Below are 23048 nucleotides of genomic sequence, written 5' to 3'. Positions count from 1 at the left end.
CTTCCATAGCTAGGGCTGACAATGACTTGTGAAGACCAGAATGGTCAAAAGGTCGTTTGTGAGAGGTTAAAGTTTAAAATGACATCTTGAAAAGTACCAGTGGCTTGGCTTTGGCCCCAAGTGTGAGCAAGCCCACCGGAGCCATGGCCCAGTGAGACACGTGTCAGCCCGCATAGATGGGGGAAGAGAAAAGGCACCTTTGTGTAGAGTACTGGGGTAAATCCTGATGGATATTCAATCTAAATGTACAAGCAGACTTTGAAGGCATTATGAACTATGCAGAGGATAGATGTTTATGGTCATTATATCCATCTTAGTGATGTCACAAGTATTCAAGTTAGTGATTGAAAAAATATCTAAATTAAATAAAGCCAAATGTTGAGTGGAAAGTAACCAATAGAGCCACAATTAACATACCTATACATCTTTATTCACATAGAGGTCATACAAACAAAAATATTGTAGAGACATACCCAGTATTGAAATGTACATAATTAGAAGCATAGAAAAACACGTAGAAATAAAACACATGGCAGGATTGTAGGAGCTTGAGTCAGTTCTTGTAGGTTGTGTTCAAATGGGCTTTGAAGGCTAAAAAATAAAAATCCTTTGTTTAATACAGTGCAAGTTTGTTTAACATCATACAACTTGACTCATGACACGAGTATTAACAGGGTGGGTCCCAAATGACCTATGTGCCCTGGTCAGAAGAAGTGCACCATGTTGGGACACAAACGTGTCCATATACTAACCTTCCTGGTTATCCCAAAGCTCAGCAGCAGCAGTGTTCAATGGACTCTCAATGTTGGGTTCTGAAGACAGAGTGTAGTACAAAGTTAACAACAAATTGGACAGTGGCACACAAACTCTCCAAACAATAAATAAAACAGGTGACATCTTCGACAGTGATTTGATCGCAGAGCACTGTTAAACTTAGTTGGTTGGGTGAGTTCCAGTCAACTTGATAACTGAGTGCCATTTATTAATTTCTGTGGGAAGTGCCTTACCTCCTAATAAACTCTGGATGGACAGAAGAATGGACCGTACGTCATACAGGGCTGACCATTTGTCTTTCAAGATATCCAAACAGATGAAGCCCTGATCATCGACATTGGGGTGAAAACATGGCGTGATGAACTTCACTCGGGGGGCTTTGTACGGGTAGCCACTGGGGAACTCCAACGACAGCTTGTACCTCAGGCCTTCGTAAACCTAAGAGAATGAGCAATGGAAGATTTGTTACTGTTTTTGTGCAAAAGCATTTCACAGCAAGCGTTTGAATGTTCAAAGGAGTTCAACCGTAGACCTTGTTCATATGGTATAGGGTTACTGTTCTTAAAACCTGAGCAACAACTGAGGCTGTACTTTTCATGCTGGAGTAGAAAGTAAACACGACCTACTGTTCCCTGAGCGCCGTCTATCGTTCCTATCCACTTAAAAAGGTTGTCAGACTCCGGGAAAGCAGAGATCCCTTTATCTCCAGACATCTACATGAAGAAATAAAAATCAGATCTAAAGGAAATAGCAATTTTACAAAATATGTTGATATATCCAAATGTGATTATAAAGAGATGGTCCTACATGGGGAACACTTACCATTAGTGTCATCAGTTCTTGTTGAAGTCTAGGGTGTAAAAAAAACGAAGATTCAGAAATGATGCCCAAACTTCGTACCCCGACTAGCCTATGCCCAAATAGTGGCACCAAACAAATGACATTATACGGTTTGGCTCCTCCACTTACATGTTAATGTTACTTTCCTACTAAAGCTGGGAACTAAGATGAGCAAAACTAAATGTCAAACCTCTTCGTGACTGAGCCCTTTGCTGCACTCCCACCGGTCTCAGTGCCTTTCAGAGCTGCTGTGGACGAGGCGGCTGCAGGGTCCATATTTTGAGAGGCCATAATTCTACTGGAAGAGCAATCGAGAGGACGATAATTAGCCAACGTTGGAAACTAAACTAGCTTGCTAGTAAACAAATAGCTACTTGAAAACACTCAAGTGCACGGCATTTTGCGTCGCGCCTGCAAACAACTAACCAGGGTGTTGTCATGACGTTAGCCAGCTAACGTTAGCTGGATTTTTAAGGTGCTTAGTTATCCATTTCAGCTAGCAAGGCATAGCTAACGTTAGAAATTGTTTGCATTGGCTAACGTAGCCCACATATACCCTGGGCTAGGCATAACACAATTTATCACGGTTAACTAATAATACATGAGGATAGTTGCTAATAAATGTTAACTAGCTAGTTAAACATTGTTACAGCGCAAATGCAAACTACATTAGCTAACGGTTAGCGGAGTGAGTGTTATCTTGTTGCAGCATAACAGTGCTAACAGGTTGAATGACTTCTTTAGCCAGCTAACGTTAGCTAAATAACCAACTTAGAACAACCAGCCCACCCGCCTCCAACAAAAATAAGACTCAAATGTTGCCATAATGTAACTTGCCTGATGTGTCTGTTCTGACTTCACCAACTCAGTTTTTCTGCTACTGAGATGTTCAAACTGTGTAGAGATCCCGCCCCCGTTTAAATGTTTTTTCTCAAAACCGTGTCACCGCTCTGTTTGCGAACATGACCAATTGCAACTTCGTGTTTAAATCAAAGCAAATCCGTAGCAACCATTTGAAAGAATGCGCCTACTAAATACTTCGATGTGATTGGGTGAAAGATCATTCGGAAGTGACAGATTTGCCAAATGGTTGGTCCGAATTTATTTGTACAGGTCTGTGCTATTCGGAATCCTTGGGACGAACCTAATCTTAACCTCTGTCTACCCACTGGTATATCGTACTGGGGGGCCATGCGCCTGTCACCGATGTCAAATTGTTTTAAATTAATAATTCATTTAATTTAATAGTTCATGACAGTAAACCCTCCAAAAAGTTATTTTTTCATAAACCTTTTTTAAATTCCATATATCTATTATTAAGCGAAGTGTTTGTTTATTGGGCTACATAGTATGTCTAAGCCTACCAGCGTTTTTCCCTGCTTTGCCTTTTCTCCTTTTTCTAGTCCTCCTGGTTTTGACCCTTGCCTGTTCTGGACTCTGTACCCGCCTGCCTGCCCGAGTGTCATGATAGCAGCTCGGTGGGGGTTTAGCCACATTAACTTTATCATTATTCCATTTAGATCTAGGATCCAAATTCACAGTGTGTTTGCCTTGATGTTCATGAAACTCCATGGACCCCTCTAGCACAGTGGAACCCAGAATGATATGCGACCACACTATTCTGCCAGGGACATCCAAACCTGAGTGGCCACCGCAAAGCCCAAGGAGCCTGACTCTCTCTGGAAGTTGCTGTTGCCCTGCTTGGGATATTTAGCCTTTATTGACTATTGGTTGAGAGGCTGGGCCCATTCTACAGTAGCTTATTATATCAGGGTGGGGCAAGATTTATGTTCACTACTTGGTCAATTGATTTGATAGCATGTTTTATGCAAATAAATTATATGAATTGATAGTTCACCTCTCTGTTTTCTTTTATTCTGTAATAGGGTATATTGCAACCATGTGTTTAAGCAAATCAAAGTGTATTTATGATACAGCGTAGTGTAAGCTACACAATACAATGAAATACCTGCTAGCAGGTGCAACTAAAGCACTCCTCGCAAACAGTATAATGATATTAAGCTATAAGTATTTGTATTTACATTAGGCTATAGCCAACAAATAGCTATACCACGTAGTAGTAGGCCTATTAGACTATACTGCAAATTGTTGTTTGTTCTTGAACTGGCTGAATGGCAGAGCTATCATTCAGCTGTCCTTCAGCACCACAGGCTGGTTCAACTGATTTAAAATCATTGCACTTATTATAATTATTACAATAGAATATTATCACTTCTCACAATGGTGCTGGTGCTCATATATTAAAGTTGGAACAAAGGTGAATCAATGTATTGCAAGATAACAATGATTAATTTGCATTTTACATAACAGAACCCGAATATAATAGCATACCATAGTAGGCCTATAACGTTACTGTTCCACCAAAAACACCTAATTTCTAATGAGATTTTAAGGAGGGTTAGCTGAAGCAGAAGTGGCTTTTCTTTTCTCATGCACCAAAACCCAAGAGCGTGCCACTAGGCAGGATATATGTTGTGATTGGTTGTTTATGTATTTAATCGAATCTAATACATATGATCTGGAAGTTGGAAGCATATTCCCAACTGATTGAGATCGATCAAATGATTGGCATGCAGATGCAGTTTGGACGTTTCACCTGGAAAACATCAATAATTATCATTCATGATTGACTGTGATGGCCTATTTAGAAATTAGGTATGCCTAACCTGGTGTTTGATGATATGGAAAATATACAATTTTCTTGAGACAGTATGTGTGAGCGAGCATTCGTAGACGTCGCAATTGGAGGATGCAGTTTATGCATTCTATAATGACAGGCTATTCAATAGTCTACATCTGTCGACACAAAATTTGATTGACGAACTGATGTCATTTACATAATTTTTTGGTGCTCCCTAACCTAAAAAAAAATAGCACTACACCACTGGACAGGAGTAGGCTGAAATTTGCGTGAAGTTGGACAGAAAAGCTACTGAGTGTCTACACCGCTAGCTGCAATATTCATAGATAATTATTATCTAGCTAGCTACGGTAGCTAAATGTCTGTCGGATGTAAAGCAAGCAGGATCGTGGCATGTGTCAGAAACAACGCATTCTTGGCTAGCTAGCTCACATTAGATCACAATAGCTAGTTTGCAAGCTAGCTAGCTAATACAAACAGATGTAACAGTGGTGAAGCCTACTTTCTGAATTAAGCAAAATAGTTGATACTAATAAAATAGGCTGCCATTTAGCTAGCTAGCTACGTAGGCTAATCACTATATTTGAAGCAGTTTGGCTGCAATAACCCTCAATCACAGCTAAGTTATCGACGGCGCTGTAGTGAAGCTGGTTGAGAGTTTCAAGCTCCTCGGTATCCAAATCACTAAGGATTTCAAATGGTCCACACACGCGCACAGTCAGGAGGATGAAAAGGTTAGGCATGGGCCCTCAAATCCTGAAGAAGTTATATAGCTAAATCATTGAGATCATCTTGACTGGCTGCATCACTGTTTGGTATGGCAACAGAATCGCCCTCCATTGCATGGCACTACAGAGGGTGGTGCGGCCAGCCCAGTACATCACTGGGGCCTAACTCCCTGCCATCCAGGACCTCTATAATCAGGCGATGTGAAAGGAAGGCCAGGAAAATGATTAAAGACTCCAGCCACCCAGGCCATACACCGTTCTCTCTGCTTCCACACAGCAAACGGTGCATGAAGTCTTCTACAAAGATACAGTTGAAGTCAGATGTTTACATACACTTAGGATAGAGTCATTTAAACTAGTTTTTCAACCACTCCACAAATGTCTTGTTAACAAACCATAGTTTTGGCAAGTCGGTATGGACATCTACTTTGTGGATCACACAAGTAATTTTTCTAACAATTCTTAACAGATTATTTCACTGGATCACAATTCCAGTGGATCAGAAGTTTACATACACTAAGTTGACTGTGCCTTTAATCAGCCTGGAAAATTCCAGAAAATGTCATGGCTTTAGAAGCTTGATAGGCTAATTGACATAATTTGAGTCAATTGGAGGTGTACTTGTGGATGTATATCAAGGCCTCCCTTCAAAACTCAGTGCCTCTTTGCTGGACATCATGGGAAAATCAAAAGAAATCAGCCAAGACCTCAGGAAATTTTTTTTGTAGACCTCCACAAGTCTGGTTCATCCTTGGGAACAATTTCCAAATGCCTGAAGGTACCGCATTCATCTTTACAAACAATAGTATGCAAGTAAGAACATCATGGGACCACACAGCTGTCATACCTCTCAGGAAGGAGACGTGTTCTGTCTCCTAGACATGAACATACTTTGGTGCGAAAAGTGCAAATTAATCCCAGAACAGCAGCAAAGGACCCTGTGAAGATGCTGGAGGAAACAGACAAAAGTATCTATATCCACAGTAAAACAAGTTCTATAGTGACATAACCTGAAAGGTCGCTCAGCAAGGAAGAAGCCACTGCTCCGAAACCGCATTAAAAAGTCAGACTACAGTTTACAACTGCACATGGGGACAAAGATCATACTTTTTGGAGAAATGTCCTCTGGTCTGATGAAACAAAAATCGAACCGTTTGGCCTTAATGACCATCGTTATGTTTGGAGGAAAAAGGGGGAGGCTTGCAAGCTGAAGAACACCATCCCAACCGTGAAGCACAGGGGTGGCGGCATCATGAGGAAGGAACATTATGTGGATTTATTGAAGCAACATCAAAACATCAGTCATGAAGTTAAAGCTTGGTCGCAAATGGGTCTTCCAAATGAACAAATGACCCCAAGCATACTTCCAAAGTTGTGGCAAAATGGCTCAAGGACAACAAAGTCAAGGTATTGGAGTGGCCTTCACAAAGCCCTGACCTCAATCCTATAGAATATTTGTTGGCAGAACTGAAAAAGAGTGTGCTAGCAAGGAGGCCTACAAACCTGACACCCTTACACCAGCTGTCAGGAGGAATGGGCTAAAATTCACCCAACTTATTGTGGGAAGCTTGTGGAAGGCTACCTGAACACGTTCGACCCAAGTTAAACAATTTAAAGGCAATGCTACCAAAAACTAATTGAGTGTATGTAAACGTTTGACCCACCGGGAATGTGATGAAAGAAATGAAAGCTGAAATAAATCATTCTCTACTATTATTCTGACATTTCACGTTCTTAAAATCAAATGGTGATCCTAACTGACCTAAGACAGGGAATTTTTACTAGGATTCAATGTCAGGAATTGTGAAAAACTAAGTTTAAATGCATTTGGCTAAGGTAAACTTTTGACTTCAACTGTATATTACGTGATGGTTGATTCACGTTTTTGATAGATAAAAAGGACATGGTCTATGCCATGACCAAAACACTAAACAAAAAATAGCTGTAGTCATTAAAACATTTATTTTGCATAGAAATGACTAACAAATTGATCATCAAGCACCCATATCCTTTTTAAATCATAGTCAACTAATCCGAAAAGACAAAATTAAATACATTCTGCTCTTGAAAGTTTGTAGTAAAAAATAAAATCACAGCAAATGATAAACAAAAGCAACTGACATTGTATAAAATTGAGAATACAGTCTAGTAAATGGGAAAACAAAATCACTGTACAAGAACAATGGAAACTCCTTATATATTCATTATGGGGGGGGGGGGGGGAATACACCCTCACCCCCAAGAACCGTTCTATTACCAAGGGGCCATAGCCTGCCATAGAGCCCCTTTTAACGTTACAGTAAGGATACAAATAGAAAAAGATGGCACATTTCTTTATCAAAGAACACTGTTCAGTAGTTGTATACAATGACACTGCATCCAAAGCTACACAGGCAGAAAATACATTGGCACTTGTCCAGTCTTTCGTGATTTGATGTGACAGGAATTCTTTCTGTTCTGTGGTTTTCTAGGCTTGCATCCTAAATGGCACCCTATTCCCTATGTCATGCACTACATTTGACCATGGCCTACAGTATATTGCTCTGGTCAAAAGTTGTGCACTATATGGGGAATATGGTGCCATAGCGACGCAAAATAGGATTTTATTCCTTCCCTGCACACAAAGTACAATTTTATTCCTTCCCCGAACTCTGGACCTCCATGGCTTTCTGCATCTTCTCAATCATCCACCCAGGAACAGTAAAAGGCTTTAATTCAATTGGGGTCATTTTTAGGTCGGGGCAATCTCTGGAAAAAAATATCAAATAAACAATACACAACAGAATCATAATCTCATCATGACACCAGTGTAACACCCATTGGGCTTGATTTAGCCTGTTTGAGCTGTAGGCTATGGTCAACTCATCTGGGGCGACCAGGTGAGGTGTGCCTGGTTTAAGAAGTGAATAGCCATCGGAGATACTCAGTTCAATGACAGATTGACACTTACTGGATAACATGGGGACCAACAAAATGTTTTCCTTACTTGTAATCGTCACTCAGAGAAAGGTCCTGGACGTCCTCTTCAATAAGGAGATAGGCCTATAAAATCATAAAATGTTCAGATTAGCTTACATTTGTTAATACATTTAGCAAATCAAACTTGTTTTTAAAACGTACAATATGTAGAAACCGCTCCGCCATAACCTGGTTGCAAAATACTCTCACGTTCACCTAATTTCAGTTTGTGACTAAATAAGCAACACTGTAGAGAATCATACAAATCTAAACAACAAATAACTTTTCAATAAGTAAAAATATTGTTTGAAGCTAGTGCTTACAAAGCAGAAAAGTGAAGCTTAAAATAACTTCTGTGAAAATCTCACTTTTAAAATGTTCATATTCTGTTAACACATACCCAAATAATGTTGTTGATTCACGCTATACTCATGCAGCCAATGAATTAATAAAAAATAAAAAATAAAAAAATTATATATATATATATATTTTTTTTTTAATTCATTGGCTATATTTTATATATATATATATATATATATATATATATATATATATATATATATATATATATAAAAACTCCAATAACCCCACTTCAAACTTGTTTAAAAAAATGCTTGCCATTTCCTCATAGAGAATGATGTCATACTCCTGAAGAGGTGAGCTGGCCAATCAGCGGTCTGGAGGAGGATGATTGGGCCAACCAGCAGTCTGCTCATATTCATATTTGTAATGGCCAGTATATGTCCACAGCATTCGGTTGTGTATACGCCCACTTCATCCCAGCACAGAAAAGCATCTTAACATACTAAATTACTATAAACCCAGCAGTGTTGCAGTTCTTGACACACTCAAACCAGTGCACCTACTACCATATCCTGGAAGTAGGTCCCAAATCCAAAATTGCTCTTCCAAGCATTGGAGGTGAGCAGTCATTACTCGAGTGGGACACTTACTGATGCTGTTTTCTGTTAGAAACATACACAGCCAAGGGAAGGTGGCATAGTTCACTTTCTCTTTGAATCCACTGATTTGGTCACATATGTAGATTGCTTGCATTAAATTTGTTCAGTTTCCCAAATACCTGTATGTGTTATAGTCAATGAGACATTCTTTTCATTATACAGAAAGTCAACAAAGTCTTTTATTTTTTTACATCTGTAATTAACTTTTGTTTGTGCTTTTCTTATTAACACATTTCTGTGTTCTATTCATGTGCTGTTCTATAAACCAATGTGTTCATGCAAGTGGCTGACTGTACAAATCCTCACTATCAGTAGCTGCAATTTGTCAGTACGCCCAGACCTTGTTTTGAGAAAGAACAAAATAAATCTCAGTTTCAATGTCTCAGCTTAGAGAGAAGAAGCATCGTGAGATATTGGACTGTCACACAAATTAAACAAAATGGTAATGATTCATGAATTATGCTAAATCATACAAATGTAACTTTTCTGTATACAAGACAACTGCTGGGTCTGCCCAGGCAGAGCTCCTGATAGACATATGTACTATGGTGCATCGAGTTGGTTAGAACCTCTCCAGCACGCTGACAAATAAAGGATGATACATTTAAGTTTGACTTTGAGTGTCCCTGTGTAAGAATTTCCACGACACATCCATTGTGAATGATAACAGTTCCTCTCCCAATGTGAAACATCTTTCCAACGCTCCCCCTCGATAACCACCAAGCCTTGGGGTGAAACAGAACATTGTCATGCTCTTATCCCATATCGCCATGTGGTTTTGTGAACAGGCGTTCACGCAGTGTATGTGGTTTGATGTAGCTTACAATCTAAGTTACCTGCTGCAGTATATCGCAGAGTTCTGTGCTCAGCTCTTTTGCCATCAGTTGCTCTCGGTGTATAATACACCACATCCATATGGCAAAGGGAGACACATTCATAACTAGATTGCAGTGGAATGCCTGCCAACCTGCCATAAGAGCCCCATTTGTGCAAAAGCCCACCATTCAATCCCATAGAACCAGGTTTTGGTCAATATAGCCACACAGCACACTGAACATCCCCTGTGCCATTTCATGCTCGGGAATCGTGAAAAATAACATTATGACTTTGTGAAAAGAATTCCCCAATATGTATAGCGAACAAAAGTCAATGCATGTGCATCTCAGCCCTCACAGCTAACGTGCATTTGGAGAGCTTAAGCTGGGGAGTTTGAGTCATTCATTCAGTTTCCTCTTGATTGCTAGCAATAGCATAAATTCTTTGATTAACAGTGATATCTGACAAAGGAATTAATGTGAGTTTCTGTGCCTCCCTACACATAGTTTTCACCATATCAATTGCGGCCGGTAATGTCAAAGTCTCTGCAATAGTGTGTGGTGTCATAGTGTAGGAATGATTCAAGTGTAATGGTCAACTGCGGCCTTTTCCTATGATCACTCTAGTTGAAATGGATCATTTAGAGTTTAATCATTTTCAAAAAGGGTCGCGACCTTTAGTTGGGGAACCGCTGGTCTTGCCCATTCACCCTCAATGACACACATACACAATCCATGTCTCAAAGCTTAAAAATCCTTCTTTAACCCGTCTCCTCCCCTTCATCTTACACCAATTGTAGTAGATTTAACTGGTGACGTCAACAAGGGATAATAGCCTTCACCTGGATTGACCTGGTCAGTGTGTCATAGAAAGAGCAGGTCCTTAAATGGCGAGTACACGCAGTGTATAACTCACATTTGGATGTGAATTTGGTAGGGTAGTCCACAAAGTTGTCCTTCAGCCAACTTTGCATGACAAAGAACATGACAGAGGAGTTTGGCTAAAGCACAAAGAAATCTGCAACCAGGTTAGAGTTTTTGTACAGAGCTCTTACCATCTTTCCACCTGTGGCTCTCATATGCTGTCTCTCTGCCAACCAGTGTTTGTCCTGAGCATCAGCAGCATACTGAAAAAAACACACAGTTATATTACTTTATGTAAGCTTTGTGATGGTTTATGGGTAGGGGATACTGGTTGTCTCACTCACAGGTTGGTTAGCATAACAGAGCAGTGATGCAACCGTCATCGCACATGGCCATTCCTGTTACATATCTTTGACATTTAGATGTTATTGTATGTGCTACTGCAATTCAGTTTTTTAGCTCCCAATGTACACATGAATCAAGAGGTCATCCACTTGGTCAATTCATGTCAGCGTCACAAAACCTTGAGGCCAGGGTAATTTTTATAGGAGGTTCTAATAGGTGGACATTTTTGTTAGTACTAAAGATAGGCATAAAGGACGAGAGCGAGGTTGAGATCATAGCAATAGTATGTTGAGGCATGATTAGAATGTTGATTACTTTCTATGATGACATAGATCATAGAAATTCTGCTCGTCATTCCAATTTATCCCAAAGTTGTTTGATGGGGTTGAGGTCCGGGCTCTGTGCAGGCCAGTCAAGTTCTTCCACACCAATTCCCCCCCCCAAAAAATTCTGTATGGACCTCGCTTTGTGCACGGGGCCAATATCATGCTGAAACAGTAAAGGACCTTCAAACTATTGCCACAAAGTTGGAAGCACAGAATCGTCAAGAATGTAATTGTATGCTGTTATGATTTCCCTTCACTGGAACTAACGGGCCAACCTCGAACCATGGAAAATCACCCCAGACCATTATCTCTCATCCACCAAACTTTACAGTTGGCACTACGCAGTCGGTCAGGTAGAGCTCTCCTGGCATCCGCCAAACCCAGATTCATCAGTCGGACTGCCAGACGGTAAAGCGTGATTCATCATTACAGAGAACATGTTTCCACTGCTCCAGAGTCCAATAGCAGCAAGCTTTACACCATTCCAGCCGACACTTGTCATTACGCATGGTGATCTTAGGCTTGTGCGGCTGCTTGGCCATGGACACCCATCTCATGAAGCTCTGGCGAACAGTTATTGTGCTGATGTTGCTTCCAGAGGCAGTTTGGAACTCGGTAGTGAGTGTTGCAACCAAGGACAGATGATTTTTACACGCTTCAACACTCTGCAGTCCCGTTCTGTGAGGCCTACCACTTCACGGCTGAGCTGTTGTTGCTCCAAGACATTTCCACTTCACAATAACAGCAATTACATTAGCTCTAGCAGGGAATAAATTTGACCAGCTGGCTTGTTGGAAAGATGGCATCTTATGACTGTGCCACATTGAAAGTCACTGAGCTCTTCAGTAAGGCCAGTCTACTGCCAATGTTTGTCTATGGAGATTGCATGGCTGTATAAGCAAACAGCTGGAGGCAGGGCTTTCATCTATAGAGCTCAATTTTTATGGAACGGTCTGCCGATTCATGTGAGACTCAGACTTGGTCTCAATCTTTACTAAAGACTCATCTCTTCAGTAGGTCCTATGATTGAGTGTAGTCTGGCCCAAGGGTGCGAATGTGAAGGGCAAGGCTCTGTAGTGACGAACCACCCTTGCTGTCTCTGCCTGGCCGGCTCCCCGCTCTCCACTCTCATTCTCGGACCCTATTACGGGGGTTGAGTCACTGCTTGCCAGTGCTCTCCCATGCCGTCCCTAGGAGGGGTGCATCACGTCGTGCCAGGCTTTTCGCTATACTCGACTTGACGTGATTTTTCTGTCTGGTTTTGCATCCTCTCTGGCTTGTGTGGTGGGGGAGATCCTTGTGTGCTACACTCCGCCTTGTCTCAGGGTAGTAAGTTGGTGGTTTGTTGATATCCCTCTGGTGGTGTGGGGGCTGTGCTTTGGAAAAGTGGATGGGGTTATATCCCGCCTAGTTGGCCCTGTCTGGGGGTATCGTTGAACAGGGCCACAGTGTCCCCTGACCCCCCGTCTCATGTAGGGTTGCACATTTTGGGGAATATTCAGAGGTTGAACATTTCCGTGGGAATATTTGAAAATTAATACCATATAAAATTTAGATTTTTTTGCATTGGATATATTTACCATATCATATGGAGGCAAACACACATTTTACCTTAAGTAGACAATTGTAAATTATATTAAATCCTTCCAATAGAAATAAAAAAAATAATTTAATTACCAATTGAACTTTAATTAAAAGAGTTGACTTTTCACATTGGATGATTTCAGTGAACAACAAAAAAACTAGAATATTGAATAATCACCAATGATCCATCACATCTCACAAATACGTTTTCAACATACATCTGTAAAATGACAGTCTAGAAACTGAAGCTTTGGTTGTCATCCTCTCAGGCGTCCATGTCTTCTCCCTGGACCTTCTCAATGGCCACCTCTTGAACATCAGACTGAGGCCTCATTTTCACTGTCACTTTCCAACCTTGTTGAGGATGGCTCATTGTCAGCCTCAAAAAGCCTCAAATTTGTCAGCCTGTTGCGTGCTTTGATGTGTGTGTTCCCAAACAAGGACCAGTTGCGCTCCGAGGCGGCTGATGTTGGTGGGATTTGGAGGAGGATGGAGGCAACAGGGGAAAGAAGTCCCTTCCACCAGGTGGCTGATAAGATATGTTAGCAAGACTGCCATATTGCATCTCCATCCCAAAGCCCTTGCTTGGAAGTGTACTTCTCCAGACTGCCAAGAACCTTGCCCTCATCCAGGCCAAGGTGGCGAGACACGGGAGTGATGACACCATATGCCTTGTTGATCTCTGCACCAGCAGGATGCTACTGCCAGCATACTTGGGGTCCAACATGTACGCTGCTGCGTGTATGGGCTTCAGGCAGAAGTCTTCACGCTTTTTGATGTATTTCAGAATTGCAGTTTCCTCTGCTTGGAGCAACAGTGAAAAAGGGACGTTTCAATCTTGACATGACCCTCCAGCATGACAACGCCACCAGCCATACTGCTTGTTCTGTGTGTGATTTCTTGCAAGACAGGAATGTCAGTGTTCTGCCTTGGCTAGCAAATAGCCCGGATCTAAATCCCACTGAGCACGTCTGGGACCTGTTGGTTCAGAGGTTGTGGGCTTGGGCCATTCCCCCCAAAAATGTCTGGGAACTTGCAGGTGCCTTGGTGGAAGAGTGGGGTAACATCTCACAGCAAGAACTGGCATATCTGTGGCAGTCCATGAGGAGGACATGCACTGCAGTACTTAACGCAGCTGGTGGCCACACCAGATACTGACTGTTACTTTTGATCCCCCCCCTCCCCCTTTGTCCAGGGACACATTATTCCATTCTGTTAGTCACATGTCTGTGGAACTTGTTCAGTTTATGTCTCAGTTGTTGAATCGTACGTTCATACAAATATTAACACGTTAAGTTTGCTGAAGAAAACAAAAATGACAGTGAGAGGACATTTATTTTTTTGCTGAGTTTAGTCTATGTGCTGGGGGCTATGGTCAGTCTGTCCTACCTGGTGTAATTCTCCTGTCTTAACTGGTGTCCTGTGTGATCTTAAGTATGCTCCCTCAAATTCTCCCACATCTCTCTTACTTTCTCCCCTCTCAAAAGACCTGAGCCCTAGGGCCATGCCTCAGGACTATCTGGCCTGATGACTCCTGGCTGTCCCCATCCCACCTGCTCATGCTGCTGATCCAGTTTCTGCTGTTCTGCCTGAGGCTATGGAACCCTGACCTGTTCACTAGACATGCTACCTTATCCCAGACCTGCTTTTTCAACCCAGCCTCTCCCTCTACTCCCGCAATCTTGACCTCTGAATGCTCAGCTATGAAAAGACAACTGTCATTTACTCCTGAGATCAGGCTGACCAGTTTTTTTATTTTTTATTTCACCTTTATTTAACTAGGCAAGTTAAGAACAAATTTTTATTTTCAATGACAGCCTAGGAACAGTTGGTTAACTGCCTTGTTCAGGGGCAGAAGGACAAATTTGTACCTTGTCAGCTCGGGGATTCGATCGTGCAACATTTCGGTTACTAGTCCAACGCTCTAACCACTAGGCTACCTCCCGACCCTGTTGTACCCTCTATAGTCATTGTGATTATTATTGGACCCTGTTGGTCATCTAAGAACATCTTGGCCATGTACTGTTATAATGTCCACCTGGCACAACCAGAAGAGGACTGACCACCCCCTCAGAGCCTGGTTCCTCTAGGTTTCTTCCTAGGTTCCTACCTTTCTCGTGAGTTTTTCCTAGCCACCATGATTCTACATCTGTATTGCTTACACTTTGAGGTTTTAGGCTGGGTTTCTTTATCAGCACTTTGTGACATCTGCTGATGTAAAAAGTGCTTTATAAATACATTAGATTGATCATTTGAAAATAGTGACATGAGGAATAAATAGTGAATAAAAATAACATGGCTATACACAGGGAATACCAGTACCGAGTTGATGTGCAGGGGTACGAGGTAATTGAGGTAGCTATGTAGTGTGAGTAGGGTGACTACGCAACAGGATAGATAATAGAATGAGCTGTAGCAGCAGCGTATGTGGCAAGTGTTAAACACGGTGTGGTTTCAGTATAGATGAGTGGGTGTATGTAATGTGTGCGGTGGTGTCATTGTAAATATGTGTGAGTGTTTGGGTAGAGACCTGTGTGTGTGCATAGTCAGAGCAAAAAAAACAAAAAAACAAAAAAAACTTTTCACTTGAATCTTGCGCCAAACAAAGACTTGTCTATTACTAAACTGTATTGAAATACCTGGAACTGAAGTAAACAACCTGTTGCCATATTCAAGGACATCAGTTATTATTCGTAAAACTAAGCAAGAACTGTCTTCTTACTTTCCTGATAACTTAGTTTTCACTACAACCAACAAATGTAAGTTAAATAGTTTTTACTCAACCTCTATAACATTTTGTGACTGTCCAAATATAACAACAAATGATGCTTTGATGAATCCCAGATTATCCTGATTTACAAGGGAATGGGGCAATTTCTGAAACGCATTAATGTGGACAACCCCGATGAGTGATGTTATTTTACATTTAATCTTGAATTTGAAGAGTTTTATAAACTAGTTGTGATCAAAAACTACTCAAGACTCTGCCCCAGAAAGTCCATGACTCCTTAAGGGATGAGAAAGACTTGGCAAACACTCCCTTTGAGGGAGAGACAGTTGTAGATGTTGAGTCCACCTTAGTGGAACAAACTCATTCTATAAGCCAGGCCTTCTGTTCCACTGAATCCATTTCTGATGCATTGACCAATGAAAGCAGCAAGGAGGATAAAGTAACTGTTGAGGTCAGTAAAGTTTATGTTCAATGCACAGCCATCCTATGGATTCCGGAGGAGACTACCATGCAACAGACCGCTGCTGTTGCATGGTAGTGTGCTTATGAAGTGCAATGTAGTGTGCTTATGAAGAAGAGAACACCTTTCCTCTGACCAATACCAAATCATGGTCCAACTACATAACCCATCAAGCAAGAGAGATAGTAGACCTTGGCTTGCTGGACGGCCTTTTTTCATTTGATTAGGACCACTGCCCAGATGTCCAAAGGGTGGTTTCTGAGTTATATGCCATAGGAGATCTGTAATGGGATCCCTTAGTACATCAAAAAAAGGGAGGATCCTGCCATTAATACATAGATTTTGATTCTAGACAGAGAACATATTTATCATAACATTTTTAAATATGTCATGTTCTCTGAATGTATTATAAATAAACAGTCTGGAAAATATTGTAGTTGATGCTTCTTTCATTGCTCTTATTTTGTCCCAAAATACATTTGGGATCATGCAGTAGGTTGATTTGGAGCCAGATCTGTATGTTTGATATACAACCAAATGTACATCACGAGAGAGAGAGATTTACCTTGAAGAGTTCAGCATGTTTGATGTAAATCCTTCCTCTGGTGCCACCCATTCCTAAAGCCCTACAGATAAACAGGGATTTGGATATTCATTAGAAACAATGCAGGCAAATATACAGTTGGACATTGGCCTACACTCCATGTAACTCAATGTCATCATCTTTCTATTTTTTTGTGAGTCAATTGAAAATTGTTAATACTCCCCTTAATTTCCACTTACTTGTTTGCCCTGGACCCAAGAACAAATGTGCTTCCTTCATTCAGTCTGGAAGGGTCCCACTGTAGAATATAAAACATATTGTATAGAGAATAATTAATTATACTCAAATCCATGGGACATAACGCAAACAAACTACATACTTTTCATCTTAATGTCATCCAAAAAGGACAGTGCTTTTGAAATATTAGAATGCACGAGGGAAAATAGTTATAGTTTCACGGTAATCCATCGATGACTATTGTATTTAGCCATTATGATGTAATAAATAAATAAAATAAACTCACCTTTGGTCCCTCACGCTTTACGGACTCCAATGTCTTGGGCTTGGGCCTACAGAGGGAGGAAAACACTGGGTGAACGTGCATATGAATCATGGCATTTTACAGCATAAATGTTTGAATATTCATTTTAAGCTAGATTTACATTGCTGAGATTCAGGGCGACAGGTAGCCTAGAGGTTTGCGCATTGGGTCAGTAACCGAAAGGTTGCTAGATCAAATCCCCAAGCTGACAAGGTAAAAAACTGCTGTTCTGCCCTTGAACAAGGTAGTTAACCCACTGTTCCTAGGCCGTCATTGTAAATAAGAATTTGTCTTACCTGACTTGCCTAGTTAAATAAAGGTTAAATAAAAACACAATTACCATCACTATTATGTGAATTTGAGTATGAGCATTCATGAATCAGTGCTTTAACTTTTGCATAGGTTTTGACAAAGAAAATAACTTCACTGGCAGCAAGGTGAAATCATGTCTTGTCGAACAGGAGCACATACTCACACATTGCTATATGTAACAGGTTTGTCGTAAGAACCGACAGGAGCGGTTGGGCGTCCTTTCCGCTGTAAAAAAAGTAATTTCCATATTGTCAGTTACTCTGGGTTTTGGGTATGTTTATTATTTTTAACGAAGTCTAAAAGTTTATTTCAAAAAGGGCAGACTAGTTTACCTTTTTTGGAACAGGGCTGGCCCTCTGGCTGGACTCATCCTCCAGTTTCACCCGCTGTAAGAAAATAGACATTGTTGCTGAGATGAAAGTGACAGCGTTCTGTCTACTTTCCTTCCAAGAACTCCATTTATGATTTTGGAGCAATAAGACTAATGCAATGAGTAAATCACTCATTCATACTTCCAGCCAGCATCCTCACTTTCAAATAACAACATAACTGTTTGGAAGCGTGAATCAGTGTATCATGTTCACATTAAAACAATTTCACTTATATGAGAGTTGGGCTCCATCTAGATAAGTCCTTCTGCAATATCTCACATCTTGTCTCCTCACCTCCTTTCAACCATATTGGAGGAGAAGTTTCAAGGCCCTCCCCTCAGTCCTTCTCCTCTAATGCACTTTGAGGTGAGGAATGGATGGAGAAAAAGCCATCGTTCTCTAGACTCATTTAAAATATTCCTTTACCTTGAATGGAAGCTCAGGCCCTGGTCTTGCCACTGCCGCTTTCTCCCCATCTGAGAAGATCTGTTTGGCCTGACAAGGGACAGGAAATGAACATTACTCAGAGATGTCTCTGTGTGTTAAACACAATCTACACAGAGATACTTCTTAAATACATTTAGATGATTTTTTACATTTTCTAGGCAGTTTCTGCAGGCTTCTCGGATCAGCTGGTCGGTCTGCACGTCGTCTCCAACGTTCTCCTTGACATTGCTGGCTGCTTTCTCAAAGAACTGCGGTAAAAGAAAGTCAAAATACAAAGACTGCTCTCAACAGAAGAAAGTAGTCACATTTCAGAGACAAATAAATGCCAAAGTATGAGCATATCAAAGGAAAAGTAGTGACAATTTGTTTACATTTCAGATTTGTTTGGGGTGTAAAACTATTCCGTGCTCTCGTTAAATCATATCAAAAAGGTACTATGAAAAATGGCTAATAAAAACCATGTTCAATTTGTAAGCTGTGTTGAGTAAGGATTTCAAATTTGATTAAATCCCTCGAGAGTATTACAATAGTTGAAGTTATGAGTAAACAAATGCATGTCCTGGGAGTATGCATTGTGTGGAGATATTCACATAGCAATGGGATAATCGCCATTTAAAATGCATGGAATTTGGAAGAAAATATATCCAGCAGACTTACCTTCATGTATTTTCTGAAGACTCCCATAATGTCCTCGTTGAAGCTGGGCTGCAGAACCGTTCGGAGGAGGTCCATGGATATAACAGGATCTGTGTAGCTAGATGAACAATGATAGTGAATAGATTAGCTATATTACATCTTTTGGAAAATCTGTCCCGAAAGTCATTCTCACAAAACAAATCAGTTTTAGCTCTGTACTAAAAATGCTATATCTTAAACTTGACTGCTGACATGTACAATACTTGGTACATGTCTTACTATTAAAAGTGGACTAATTAAAAAAAACACTCAGATGTGTTTGAGTGAACTATCCCTTTAACAGTCAGTCAACTTACCTCACGGTCATCTGTGAGCGTCTGCCCCTGCGATGGACCTGTCTGTGTTTTATCATGATGTTCCATGGATTCTGGAAGAAGAGGCAAAGGATGCACAGAGTCAGCAATAAAACACCAGAATAGAGACATTTTAATTAAGTGAGGCGTCAAAGAGGACAACTGGCCCGCCCGGCTTCAGTTCACTCTAATTAAGTAATAAGGCACCTCAGGGGTTTGTGGTATATCCCCGAGGTGCCTTATTGCTTAATTAGAACAGCCCTTAGCTGTGGTATATTCGCAATATACCACAAACCCCCGTTGTGCCTTATCGCTATTATAAACTGGTTACAATGTAATTAGAGCAGTAAAAAAAAAAATCTAACATTTTGTCATACCCGTGGTATAAAGTCTATTATAAACTGGGTGGTTCGAACCCTGAATGCTGATTGGCTGACAGCCGTGGTATATCAGACTGTAAACCAAGGGGTATGACAAAACATTATTTTTACTGCTCTAATTACATTGGTAACCAGTTTATAATTTGCAACAAGGCATGCATTACGTCGTGACTCAGAACAGCCACATCCCCTTGTGCCTTATTGCTTAAATATACAACAGCTTTCAAACAATCAGCATTAAGGGCTTGAACGCCCAGTTTATAAATACATTTGACAACCAACAACTACTGCAAAACTTCTGCTGTGCACACACTACACAACTTAAAATCTTAACTTTGACGTGCTCACATTTTCTGATTTCCTTCACCCAAATCTTTCATTCCGTGCATTCTCAACCACAGGACGTGGGTGCTAACGTTACACTATTATTAATTCCCTCGTTCCTGCCCTGAGTTTGTTGGTTGTCGTAAGGAAAAATATGCCGACACTGAAACAGTGAGCTGCATTATGTGCAGATGTATACTTTTTGTAAAAAAAAAAAAATATAGATTTAAAAAGAGACGGAGACGCAGAATATGGACTTAAAATGAAATAACAATATGAAAGTATCTGTTTATGTCATGGCAGGACGCAGATGTAAACCAATATTGGAGGATTTAGTTTAGCATAGCCCGGTGCACCGAGTGAGGACAGATTTCACTTTAGGACCAATGAAATGGTCTAAACAAAAACAACGATCCGCTCGACAGGGGCACCGGGCCATGTAAAACGAACTTGCACATTGCGAAGGCAGCCGCGTTCTCTCCACAACTCCACCCACGTTGATGCCTTCGCCATCATTGTTTTGGTCTCACATGCGGAAGGCTCATTGCCTATTTCTACAGTAGTCTTTTCCCAATCGCTTCGTAGCACTACTCATACTACAAGATGCACGACCAACATTTCTGAAATGTCAGAAAATTATCGGGATATCCGACAGGAGTCTGGAGAACGGAACACGCATCATTTGGTGCGTCATTGACCCGCTCAAAACTACGCTAGTCCCGATGCACTGATCCTAGCCCAAATTCATAGGATTTCACCCAGATTATAAAAAGTCGTCTTGGACGGCAAAAACGTATAACGTACGCCCGGCCTATAAACTGTTGAAATGACAATCGCAAAACACAATTTTTGCGTGGAAGCGAGGCAATTAAGGAATGAGCTCAAACTGTCAATCTGTGATAGCTAGCTGTCATTGACAGATGATAGATGCTAATTTAAGGACTATCAGTTGTCCACTTTCACTGACAAATACAAAACTATTTAAAATGACTATCAGTTGTGCACTTTATCGTAACATGACTGTGTAATCACAGTTCGTAAGAAAGTATTATGTTATGGAATTTGTAGATGCTTAGCGCTCACCATAGTTTGTATGGGCGGCTGTTCAACAGCATCTTGTTGAAGCCAATCCCTCCGTCCCTCACTTCGATGAGCACCCATTTAGCAAGTATTAATTTGAAGATAACAGTCTCGGGTGTGATGATTGAATAGATCCTCGCGGTAGCTCGCGACCAGGAAAACTATTTTCCGTCTCGACGCTTTTGCAGAAGTGGGCAATTGTCAAATTGCGAATAGATCTTAAATATATTTGTACAAAATAAGACTTGGTTTTCTAAATGCGTGCTGTCAAATTACTTCCTTCAGTAACTTTACAGAATATTCCAGCAATCAAAAGCAACAGTCTAATTTTCTAACCACACAATTGTTCTTTGACAGACGTTGTCTCTAGAAACCAAAACGAACATATGACTGCCATCTATTGTACGGGAGGTACCTAAATGTATTCAGCGCACGCGTAAAAGCGTGTCCGTGTGACGAAGGCTTATGAACCATTGCAGCCGCCATCTTTGTAGGGGCTTTCAAGCAGCAATTTGACTCACTAAACATTTTGGAATAGACTGACTATTCCGCGCTGCTATCAGCATACTGGGTTGTAGTTACTAGCATGACAGTATACGTTTTTATTTCCCCAAAGTAATATCACAGAATGAGCCAGATGTTTCCCCGGATATATAAATATGAAGCATCCCTTTGGCGTTTCCACTCACCACCAAATATGGTGATGAGAGGAAGCCCGGTGGCCGGCATTGGGAGAAGATCGCGCGAGATGGATTTTGGCCGACACTGCACATTTTCTCATCGTTGAATCTCAATACAGTTTTCTGTTCCTAAAACTAAAAATTGACTTTACCCTTAGCCAACGTGTAAAACTTGCGTTGTTTAGGAGTATAAGGCCGGATTGAGTTATTGCACTTATTCCACTGCATGAGGCATCACTACAGACCCTGGTTTGATTTCAGGCTGTATCTCAACCGTTCGTGATTGGGAGTCACCCCTTACAATCTACAAAAATGCAAAAACAGGTTTTTAGGCGTTTTTGCAAATTAGACATTTTTATTAATTTAACTAGGCAAGTCAGTTAAGAACACATTCTTATTTACAATGACAGCCCACCCCGGCCAAACCCGGACGACGCTGGGCTAATTGTGCACCGCCCTATGGGACTCCCAATCACGGCCAGATGTGGTTCAGCCTGGAATCAAACCAGGGATTGTAGTGTCGCCTCCTGCTCTGAGATGCAGTGCCTTAGACCAAATCTTGTTTCTTATAATCAGTCTTTAAGTGGCTTTTGGCCAACTCCAAGCAGTCTGTTGTGCCTTTTGCTGGCAACTCTACCATAAAGGCCTGATTGATGGAGTTCTTCCAGAAGGACTCCCACCAATCTCCACAGAGGAATTCTGGAGCTCTGTCAGAGTGACCACATCGGGTTCTTGGTCACCTCCCTGACCAAGGCCCTTCTCCCCCCGATTGCTCAGTTTAGCCAGGCAGGCAGCACTAGAAAGAGCTTTGGTGGTTCCAAACTTCTTCCATTTAAGAATGATGGGAACCAATCCCTCCTTCAATGCTGCAGAGTTTTTGGTACCCTTCCCCGTATCTGTTCCTCAACACAATTCTGTTTATGCCCTCTACGGACAATTCCTTCAAACTCTTGGCTTGTTTTTTGTTGTTGCTCTGGTATGTACTGTCAACTGTGTGCCTTTCCAAATCATGTCCAATCAATTGAATTTACCACAGGTAGACTCCAATCAAGTTGTAGCACAATCTCAAAGATGATCAATGGAAACAGGATGCACCTGAGCTCAATTTTTAAAAATCTTAACATAATTGCATAAGTATTTTATATGAAAACATTTTTTTTATGTTTGCAAAAATGTATTTTTTAAACTGTTTTGACATTGCCATTATGGGATATTGTGTGTAGAACAATTTTATTTAACTAGGCAAGTCAGTTAAGAACAAATTCTTATTTACAATTACGGCCTACCCCAGCCAAACCCTAACGACGCTGGACCAATTGTGCGCCACCATA

The 23048-nt window shown here is 41.0% G+C and overlaps 2 protein-coding genes across 3 annotated transcripts; both read right to left on the bottom strand.

Annotated features, from left to right (window-relative positions):
• Positions 1-408: 408 nt before the first annotated feature.
• Positions 409-2598, bottom strand: LOC135539556 (ubiquitin-conjugating enzyme E2 C-like). 2 transcript variants are annotated; one of them, XM_064965493.1, is made up of 7 exons: positions 2452-2598; positions 1805-1912; positions 1597-1624; positions 1401-1487; positions 1008-1212; positions 753-812; positions 409-591 (listed from the first exon to the last, which is right to left on the bottom strand). In XM_064965493.1, exons 2-7 carry the CDS (start codon positions 1903-1905, stop codon positions 554-556), a joined length of 519 nt encoding a protein of 172 aa, XP_064821565.1. In that variant the 5' UTR covers positions 1906-1912; positions 2452-2598; the 3' UTR covers positions 409-553. The 2 variants fall into 2 exon arrangements, with proteins under 2 accessions (XP_064821565.1, XP_064821566.1); XM_064965494.1 differs by having other exon boundaries at positions 1805-1909.
• A 4349-nt stretch (positions 2599-6947) lies between these two features.
• On the bottom strand, positions 6948-21440 carry LOC135539555 (deoxynucleotidyltransferase terminal-interacting protein 1-like). Its single transcript, XM_064965492.1, has 13 exons — positions 21041-21440; positions 19257-19327; positions 18922-19018; positions 18414-18512; positions 18244-18312; positions 17779-17832; positions 17610-17671; positions 17117-17162; positions 16833-16891; positions 16615-16675; positions 10795-10866; positions 7991-8046; positions 6948-7752 (listed from the first exon to the last, which is right to left on the bottom strand). Exons 1-13 carry the CDS (start codon positions 21116-21118, stop codon positions 7638-7640), a joined length of 939 nt encoding a protein of 312 aa, XP_064821564.1. The 5' UTR covers positions 21119-21440; the 3' UTR covers positions 6948-7637.
• Between the last annotated feature and the right edge of the window lie 1608 nt (positions 21441-23048).

The sequence above is a fragment of the Oncorhynchus masou genome, chromosome 5 (genome assembly GCF_036934945.1).
Source record: "Oncorhynchus masou masou isolate Uvic2021 chromosome 5, UVic_Omas_1.1, whole genome shotgun sequence".
In the NCBI taxonomy this organism is placed as follows: domain Eukaryota; kingdom Metazoa; phylum Chordata; class Actinopteri; order Salmoniformes; family Salmonidae; genus Oncorhynchus; species Oncorhynchus masou.
Note: the sequence above shows the minus strand (reverse complement) of the source record. Positions and strands in the feature narration are given on the sequence as shown.